At 40.4% G+C, this 10238-nt stretch overlaps 1 protein-coding gene across 1 annotated transcript; it reads left to right on the forward strand.

The window, feature by feature from the left end:
• Positions 1–615: 615 nt before the first annotated feature.
• On the forward strand, positions 616–5952 carry ACTC1 (actin alpha cardiac muscle 1). The gene is made up of 7 exons (XM_032691729.1): positions 616–663; positions 1294–1442; positions 2450–2774; positions 3430–3591; positions 3704–3895; positions 5089–5270; positions 5624–5952. The coding sequence occupies exons 2-7, from the start codon at positions 1314–1316 to the stop codon at positions 5765–5767; spliced, it is 1134 nt and encodes a 377-aa protein (XP_032547620.1). The 5' UTR covers positions 616–663; positions 1294–1313; the 3' UTR covers positions 5768–5952.
• Positions 5953–10238: the final 4286 nt, after the last annotated feature.

Consider the following 10238-nt stretch of genomic DNA (forward strand, 5'->3'; position numbering starts at 1 on the left):
AAGTTTAAAAGAAATTGAGTGTGCACTGCTCTTTCCTAAGGCAATACAGGCAGCATCTGCTGCCTCCATGCAGAAGAGGAGCCTCAGTTGTTGGCACTGAAGTAACCTCATGGCTCGTTGATTAAATAGGAGCTCGAATGGCTTTTTTTTTGGTGGAAAAATGAAAAGCCGGGGGAGAAAACACCCGTGAGGGTTCCCTCGCACCCTCCACCAAACCCGAGCATCAAGAGTTTAAGGCTCCGCATTCCCGGCTGCACCTGAGCCGGTACTCGGCGGGCGCTGACCCCGCGGGGCGCTGGACGGGGCCGAGCCGGGCTGCGGGAGCGGCCGGGAGGGCGGCCCGGGAGGCACCTCCCTACTCCGGACCCGGAGGCGCTGACCCCCGGGGGCTGCGCGGGGCTCCCTATTTGGCCATGCGGCGGGCCGGGGGCGCGCTGCCCCGCGCTGCCTTACATGGGTCGGGCGGCCGGGGCTGGCCGGGCTCCATTCATGGCTGCGCGGCCGCTCAATGGCGCGGAGCCGACCAAATAAGGAGAAGGTGGCTGCCCCGTCCCGCGGCGGCCCTCGCCTACGCTGACACTCGGGGGGTATAAATTGGGGTGTCTCCGCCGACCCAGCACCTCGGGTCTCCTCCGCAGCCCCCCCGCCGCCGGTGCTGGTCTGGTGAGTAGCGCGACAGCAGCGGGGCGGGCAGGGAGGGACTGGATGGGACGGGAGGGGACAGGATGGAAAATATGGGAAGGGATGGATGGGAGGCACTGCCGGGCGGCGGATGCCGGTCGTGCAGGTGCAGCCGGGCCTCGGCCCGTCCACCTCACGGCTCCACTCTGTTTCTGCCGGGGGCACCGCCTGCCCCGTTCCCGGCCGCGCCCTGCGCAGCATCGGCCGCCGCGGTCCGACGGGGCGCGACGCTTCGCCGCCGGCGAAGTGTTCTGGGCAGGATAGATCTTTTCGATTTAAAACGCTTCTTCTCCCGTTTCTTTGTGCGGCCCGAGGGTACCGCTAATGACGCCCTAATTGAATGTCCTGCAAGCTGGGGCGGCTTTTAAAGCCCGGAGAAGAAAGCAGTCGATTCACCATATTTAGAGCTCTGCCCACGAGCATGACTGAGCCATCGAGCATCCTCCCTAGACGAGTCAAATTTCGCGCTCCCTCCGGAGCAATCCGTGTGCCGCCGCCGCCGGCGGTGCCCTCCGGGATGTCGGGCGGGAGAGCGCCGAGGAGCCACCCGAGGGCTCGTCGGGGCCCGGCGGCAGCGCCGGGGTCTGAACTAGCCACCGTGCTATTTTTCAGGTCCGTGCTTTCTTCCGAAGATGTGTGACGACGAGGAGACCACCGCACTGGTGTGCGACAATGGCTCGGGGCTGGTCAAGGCGGGCTTTGCCGGAGACGATGCCCCCAGGGCCGTTTTCCCGTCCATCGTCGGCCGCCCGAGGCACCAGGTAAAATACAGAGGCAGGACCGGGGCAAGACAGACCCTTCCCCCTCTCTCCAGACGTCGCCTCCCCTTGCCCCTTCCCTCCCTAGTTCTTCTGTCCTGTCCCAAATACCCTGCCCTTTCATCTGCTCACCTCTGCGATAATACTAGGAACACATTTCCAGGTCTTTCCAGCACTTCCCTCAACTTCCCTGTTTGACTGTCCCATATCTCCTTTTTCTTCTATAATTTCCATGGTAAAAAGTTCATAAACTTCATAATGCTTTTTTCTTTTTTTTCTTTTTCTTTTTCTTTTTCAATTAAAACATTTGCAATTTATATTTTAGCATGAATAAATTACAGCTAAGGCTCCATAGTAATATGGAGTATCTTCCTTCATAGGATCCGAATTTCCCTCTGTATCTTCCTCTTTACAAACTCTATTTGTATCTTTTCCTGCTCGTGATATTGTGCATTTTATTTTCAGTCAAAATTTTGGACCAGAAAGAAGCAATTGAAAATAAGATGTGTATTAAAAAATGAGGGAAAATCCTTTCATTTGATGGAAGGAAAAAATATTTTATGAGAAAACATAAAATTCTGTTGACTTAATATTTTAATAATGTTAATTTCTTTTCCAAAACAACTTTCTGGTTGTGTGACTGTTTGTACCTTTCTTGAAAATAACATAGTTAGAATTATAGAATCACAGAATATCTTGAGTTGGAAAGGACCAACAGGGATCATTGAAGTCCAACTCCTGGCCCTGCACAGGACAGCTCCAAGAATCACACCATGGGCCTGAGAGTGTTGTCAAAATGCTTCTTGAATTATGTCAGGCTTGGTACTGTGACCACTGCCCTGGGGACCCTGTTCCAGTGCTCAACCACCCTCAGAGTGAAAAACCTTTTCCTAACACCGAACCTAAACCTTCCCTGACACAACTTCATGTCAGTTTTCTGCAAGGTAGTTGTTTGGCCTCTGTGATGTTGTCTTCCTCCTATAATGCTTTTCTGTATTTTCTTCTCTTAGGGTGTTATGGTTGGTATGGGTCAAAAAGATTCCTATGTGGGTGATGAAGCTCAGAGCAAAAGAGGTATCCTTACTTTGAAATATCCAATTGAACACGGCATCATCACCAACTGGGATGACATGGAAAAGATCTGGCACCACACTTTCTACAATGAACTCCGTGTTGCCCCTGAGGAACACCCTACTTTGCTCACAGAAGCCCCCTTGAACCCTAAAGCTAATCGTGAAAAGATGACCCAGATAATGTTTGAGACCTTCAACGTACCTGCTATGTATGTGGCAATCCAGGCTGTCCTGTCCCTGTATGCCTCTGGTCGTACAACAGGTAAAATAAACAAATAAACACTACTTAGATATTTCCTTTCAGGAACTCTTCTTCCTTTCCACTCCAAAAAGGAAGAAAACACACTGTAACTCATTCAATTTTACAGAAAAATAGGTATTTTTAGTTTGTAGTAATTGATGTTAACAGGCAGAAAAGCCAGTACGAAATAATTTGTAGAAAGAACAATGTGGACCTATCTGCATTGCTTTTGAAGAGGCACCCTGGAACTGACTCTGCCACTGCTTGTTGTGGCACAAATGAGGAGACCTCCCTGTGGAGATACTGCAGTTACACAAGTGTTACACCAGGTTAAGGGTTTAAACTGGGTCAAAGGATGCCCATTATTGGATCAAGACAGTGACTGTTGCAAATATTCTTACTGCTCAGTGTAGTAGCAGTGGAAGACTTCTCCTATGGATTAGCTTAAAATATGTACGGATCAAGTGTTTTGTGGGAAAATTCACACCAAACAGGAATGTACAGGCAAGCAAAGGCAGAAGGAATTAGAAAGATCTTTATGACTAAAATAGAATGATGCTCCTTCATGTTGCCTGAAAAATCCCCAATTTTGTTGTGTTTGTTGCTACATACTGTGCCTAAGGGTTCTAAGCATTTGCTAGGTGATTCCAGCTGCTCTCTGAAATTTCTCTCCCAGGTATTGTTCTTGATTCTGGTGATGGCGTCACCCACAATGTACCTATTTATGAAGGTTATGCTTTGCCTCATGCTATCATGCGTCTGGATCTGGCTGGCAGGGATCTGACTGACTACCTCATGAAGATCCTCACGGAGCGTGGCTACTCCTTTGTGACAACAGGTCAGTCCTTCAGCTTTTCTCTGCTATGAAAATCCTCATTCTCTCTTGGTCTACTGTCTTTCCCTAGTATTTTGTTCATCCAAAACTTGATTTGATTTCCATATATCTGCAGCTGAACGGGAGATTGTTCGTGATATCAAAGAGAAATTGTGCTATGTCGCACTGGACTTTGAGAATGAAATGGCCACTGCTGCCTCTTCCTCCTCTCTGGAAAAGAGCTATGAATTACCTGATGGTCAAGTGATCACGATTGGTAATGAACGTTTCCGCTGCCCTGAAACCTTGTTCCAGCCATCCTTTATTGGTAAGTGTTCCCAGGAAATTCTCCTTTCTGTAGGAGGTACGAATGAATCAGAAGATTTAGAATGTGCCCCAATCCTCTTCCTGCTTATCTAAATTTGGCACAGAATTAAACACAAATAAATAATTATTTAGATCCTTTGGTCCCTGTAAGATGTGCCTGATGTGAGCTCATCTGGTAATTAGCTGAGTTCTGGGCTTTTGTTGCAAGTTTTAAATCAGGTTTTAGGGTCACAATTTAGGGAGTTGAATTCCATCATCTTTATGGGTATTTTCCAACTCAAGACATTCTATGATTCCGTGTCACTGATGACAAGAATACATTTCAGTGCTGTATTTGTAAGGCTTACACTCAAACCAGTATCTGACTCCATGAAGTAAAGTGCCAGAGAGGGGAAGAAAACGGAATGAAGGTGTGTGTATATTTATATGCACTATAATTAAACATTGCCATGGTCAAGATGATAAGCTTTGCTGTTTGTGTGTGCAGCTGACGGATACAGCAAATGTTTATACTCTGAAGTCCTGAGCAATACATGCAGTTGTTCATCAGCTGACATCTTTCTGTGGATCCAATGTCAGCCCTTTCAGGAAGCACCTGTTGAAATTAATAAGTTGGAATGCAACCTACAAACACTTGCTTCTTGTTTCTTTTTCCTTACTGTCGAGTGCTATTATCTTATTCCGTGTCATGGTTATGTCTTGCTTTGATGTTTCTAAGCAGAATAGACTGTATTTTGAGTTGACTGAAAAAGAAATGAAATTACTATTGTCTTCTTTAGTTCTAATTCAACTGTTCTCATTGTCTTTATTACTTTCTTTACTATATTCGCCCAATGCTTTTTAGTGAGACTGACATAACCTGATACTTATGTTCTCTTCTATATAACCTTCCATTGCCATATACTGAATGAGTTTATCTTGTGTGTCTACTTCTTCTCCTACTGTATATTTTGTGTACCTTGTCTTTACAGAAGCATTATGATTCTTACCTTTTCTAACAAATAATTTTCATTTTCTAAGTCAGTTCTGTAGTTCTATTTCTTGTATTTTTCTATAATACTTAATAATCAGTAAATAATTTTACAACAAAAATTCACAGAAGTTCATAGTAGTGATGAAGAGAAATGCTGAGATTTCTTTTCATGAAGGCCTCTTGTATATTTTACTGACCTGCTGTATTATTTTTTTCTCAAGGTATGGAATCTGCTGGTATCCATGAAACTACCTACAACAGTATCATGAAGTGTGATATTGATATCCGTAAGGACCTGTATGCTAACAACGTCCTCTCAGGTGGTACGACAATGTACCCTGGCATTGCTGATCGCATGCAGAAAGAAATCACTGCTCTTGCTCCTAGCACTATGAAGATCAAGGTAAGGAATTTGACTCTGTACTTTGAAACATGGATAAAGATAGAGAAAATGTCCACATCATTAAACTGGGATATAAGAACAACTCAAAAGTAAGATCAACAGCTGATGGACAAATGAGCAGAAATTCCATTTAAGCAGAATAATTATGTTGGTTAGAAGCAGATGTTAAAAAAACTCAACAGTTATATATTTTCTTAAGGAACATTACATGTATTGTAACAGCTGCTGAAGATCAATACTATTATAATTGCAAAGTTCTTTACTTACTTAAGAAAATATCTAGTGGTTTGTAGCATTGGTGATTTGGGTTCATTGTTCAGAAATGAGGATTTTGTTGCTTTTCTTTATCCTAGATCATTGCCCCACCTGAACGCAAGTACTCTGTCTGGATTGGTGGCTCCATTCTAGCATCTCTGTCCACCTTCCAGCAAATGTGGATCAGTAAACAGGAGTATGATGAAGCTGGTCCATCCATTGTACACCGCAAGTGCTTCTAAGCACTTTTCCCCTCAATTTACTTCCCACTCAGGATGACGACAATGTGCTTCTTGGAGTCTTCTGGCAAACCTTCCTGAACTCTTCAGTCATTGTACAGTTTGTTTACACACCCGTGCAATTTATTTGTGCTTCTAATATTTATTGCTTTATAAATAAACGAGATCTGGGACTTGCAACCTACAAATTATTGTCTTTTGTTTTATTTTAATTATTTTTTTGGTCAAAAAAAAGAGACTAAACACCTGGGATTTGGAAACTCCCATTAGACCTATGGATGTTTTTACTGCGTCCATGTCCTAACTGATATAGGCATATTAGGTCATGGTTTTCTATTAGTAAGAATTTATATTTTATCATTTCAATTTTGAAACCTGAAACAAAAGGAGCATTATATATCAAGGCTTATAAAAAACTAGCCTTGAGGGTAGACCCAGAAAGTGGAACAAGTGAAAAGAAACCTCTCATATTCACTCAGTCAGTTTAGAAAGATTTTTCTGTTGCATTTATTGTAATCCAGACATTTTAATGTTAATTTATTAAAAGCCAAAGCTTCTATAAAGAATTATGTTAATACATTTAGGATCTGATTTATAAATATTTAGCTCAATCCTAAAGAGTCATAAAATTGTTGTCTGTGGGCTATCAATATTTATGACAAAACATTAATTAAAACTGACAGCTTACTCATTTTCTCCCATATCTTCAAAGCCAGAGATAAAGAAGTCTTTATTTTACTAATACACAAGAATCAAACTCTTGCTGCATAATTACAGCAAATTGTTATAATCACAGTTATTTTCACATCATCATTCATATGTCTTAAGCAATTTGTAATCCTTAATCTTTGCTATCCCTTCTTGCTATTTGACCCAGATACTAAAATCATAAACAGCGTACTTTCCGTGGGCTTTTGTGTTCCTCGTGGTGGCTTTTTATGACTGGGCTCTTCAATTTTTCTAAAAAGTAGTAACTAAAAGGTAAGGTACAGAATGATCTAGGACATTTTCATAGAAGTAATGTAACTAGTCTGTGTCATAGTTTGAACTATGTACACACTGGAGTTTGCCCAAGTTTTATTTCGGAAACCAATTAAAACATTTATCAAACTGTGTAGTTAGTTAGTTAGGTAAGTGTCATTGGAGCTGTTTGAAAAGATAAGATTTTATACTCCAGTGCTAACTTAAAAAAAAAAAGGCAGTTTATACATTTGCAGGGAAACTTTCTGTTCCTCTTACCTCATGTTTTCTTGAAAGGCATTAAAAATTGACATTAGATGTGGTCTGTGATTAAGTAGAACTCATTTTTCTCTTTTAACACAGGAAGGTGTATTTAGTGTTTATTTCCAATTTACTTATTGTTAGAAGACAATTTACTGGGGTGTGGTGCCACTGTAATTGCCTACCATCCGTTTGCAACTGAAATACTCAAATATTTCTAATATTTTTTGTTTAGGCAGAGAAGTTGGATGGAGTTGTCAAATAAAAATAAAACTTGCACATTTTGCAGTCTAAACATACATTTAAGTATTTTAGACAAACATAAAAATGAAATTATAATGGTGTGAAAATTTAAACATGAATATGAAATACTCATTCTCACACTGCACACAGTATTACTGAATTGTTGCTGCAAATAGGCCTTTCACAATAAAATACAAGTTCATTAACTTGTGAATTTGTTAAGGCAGGTCAACAGCCCACACTGTTCTCAAGAAGGTTCCCAGGGAAGGGAGTTACTCTGAAGTTCACATAAAATGGAGAAATTTTGTATGTCTTGAAAACGTGGGAACTTTTCCAGATTTTTGGATAACAAAAATTTAATTGCTCACATTTAATGATGTTTGCCAATGACTTTTGCATATTGTTGTTCAGAACCATTGCATTTTTTTTGCTTGATCTTGCTTGCTAATTTGGAAGATTTATCTGGGCAGAAAGATTATCTCATGTATTAGTGTGAATTAATACTGGACATAAATTGCAACTAATTGGAGCTTAAAATGTTAAGCAAGTATGCAAAAGGGCATGCTAAGTCAGGCCCAGTGAATGCCTGACTTGACTGACTCTGATAGGTCAGGAATGGCAGGCAACAGCTGGCACCACATTCACAGCTCTGATCAGGAATTCACTGTTGAGCATGTGGGCATGAGGAGGGAATTGAAGGAAGCCACTGATTGAAAAATTCCCTTCCATAGACATTCTGGGGTTTGTAATTCGCAGTTTATGAAAATGGATATGAGCAGCAAGGATTGTGCAAAATAGTGGTGTGCTTGCATATAGAGACAGGACTACAAAGTAACAATGCCTTAAACTTTTTCTCTTCTTACTGCATTTTTCCAGATGTATTACTTTCTAATGCAGTAGTCCACATTTTACCATTGAAAATTACATATTCCTACTCAGTGCAGTGAAAACTAGTAATTCAATGGGATGGGAGTTATGATAACTATTTATGGAAGCAAAACTAGATCTAATTTGATTGAGAGGAATTTGAGTGTTAAGTCACTTAAGCTAGGATTCAAAACACTGATGAGAAATGCCACTGTTAAACTTTACCCTCTGTTTACATTTTGCAACAAGCCTTAATGAAGATGGTGGAATGGGATGCAGAAAATAACTGCAGAACGTCTGTATGAAAAGCAGTAAAACTATTTCCAATATTTCCTTGAGAAAGGTATATTAAAAACCATCTGTACCCAAACCCAGTTGTGATCATCAATCTTCACCTCTGAAACACCTCAGGTAGTGAAGACATTGACACAAATGTGAAGACTAAAGTATCACAGCTAACCTTTCCTGCTTTTGATAAGATTCTCTTTCAATGGAAGAAGGAAACTTAAAGTTTAGCCAGATTATAGATTCAACACACACATTTTGAAAAGCAGTGTGGATATATGGCAAAAGGTCTGTCTGCCACACTGAAGGGTGTTCTGTTATTTGACTTTGCAGCTCCTTATTACTCTGTACATACTATGGAGTGGAAGAAATTCTGTGGAAGTCAGTCTGACGTGATTTTTAAGCTACATAAAGAAGCTTTATTCAATAAGAAGGGCTAAATAGTATTAAGAAATACTGACATACATCAGTAAGAGCTGAGACAAAATCTTATTGCAGCCAGAACAAAACTGCCCAGTACTCCTGCTTTTGACTGAAGGGCATTGAGGTATTACCACTGCTGCCTGACCCTCAGATATTACAGAAAACTTTCTTTGTAGTTTAAGAAGCATGTTAGCACTTGAGGAGTATTGAGAATTATGATCAAAACACAATGGTTGTAATACCTACATGAAGTATGTGCTAAGGATCTGAAAATACTGTGATTCTGCTTAAAAAGATGGATTTTTTTTTAAGGGAAATAAGGAGATGTTTCAGAATTCACTTGTTAATGCTTTTTCCTTAAAAAAATTGGTAGGAGGGTCATAAATTTGTTAGAGTTGTCTACTTTGCACTAATTGTCTCTTAAAAGGCTGGTTTAGCTGAAGCTTTAAAAAAGCCACCCTGAGGCAAAGTACTAATATAAAAGTTTTTGCCTTGAATAATTGAATTCTGTAGAGGGATAATTTTTTAAATGTAGAATAAGAGTGTTTTATATTTATAACATTAGGTGACTCTAAATGTATGTGACAGTCAGAATAATCTACAATACTAACACTACTTTAGGAAACAAATAGATAAAACCTGCTGGTTGGATAAATTGTGTGTATGGCTCAGGCAGAGATTGATGCTTGCTTCCAGTAACAGCTGAACTCTGAAGCATCCTGTAACACAAGTCTCTGTCATTATCAAGACACAAGAAAAAGAAAAAACTTATAAAATTGAGCGATTAGTAAATCTCACTCATTACACTTCAGAAAGAAGCAATTCAGGCAGTTAATATACTACCAATTACCTTTGCTTTTTCTCCTGAGGATGGCTATGATTGCTGAAACTTAAAAAGTCACCATACAGAAATGTTAATAATTGGAAAAATTTAATTATGCTGCTATATAATTAAAGAATGGATTTATTTATGCTTAAGCTGTCCTGTGTGACTAATGTTGATGAAATTAAACAGCAGGTATTAGCAGAAGTTAATGTACCTGGTGGTAATTTTATGTTTCATCATAAAGAAAGAATTTACAAAACACAGTATATGTTGTCTACCAAATACAAGGTAGTATGCTCTTACAGAGGAGATGAATTGTATTTTATAAAGATTTTTTTATCAGGAGATGTATGTACATACAGAGAAAAAAGTGGATGAGGAATAGCATAAAGCTTTATTGACATAGATTTACATAGCATGTAAACGATATAATAAGTCTGGGAAGGTACCAGACAAGATGAAGGTAGCAAGCAAGTAAGGAAGAGCTTAAAGATTAGTTCTGAGTCTCTAAGACTCTCTGGTTTACATCACCAGAAAGGGAGATTAACATTATAATCGACATTATCGTTGTCAATGATAATGAGGACTACATGAGCTTTGTTTGCAAAG

Source organism: Chiroxiphia lanceolata, chromosome 6 (genome assembly GCF_009829145.1).
Source record: "Chiroxiphia lanceolata isolate bChiLan1 chromosome 6, bChiLan1.pri, whole genome shotgun sequence".
Lineage (NCBI taxonomy): Eukaryota > Metazoa > Chordata > Aves > Passeriformes > Pipridae > Chiroxiphia > Chiroxiphia lanceolata.

Coding starts and splice junctions, on each gene's coding strand:
- ACTC1 (XM_032691729.1), top strand. CDS start 1,314: ATGTGTGACGACGAGGAGACCACCGCACTGGTGTGCGACAATGGCTCG. Junction 1,443..2,449: donor TCGGCCGCCCGAGGCACCAG/GTAAAATACAGA, acceptor TTCTTCTCTTAG/GGTGTTATGGTTGGTATGGG. Junction 3,896..5,088: donor GTTCCAGCCATCCTTTATTG/GTAAGTGTTCCC, acceptor TTTTTTCTCAAG/GTATGGAATCTGCTGGTATC.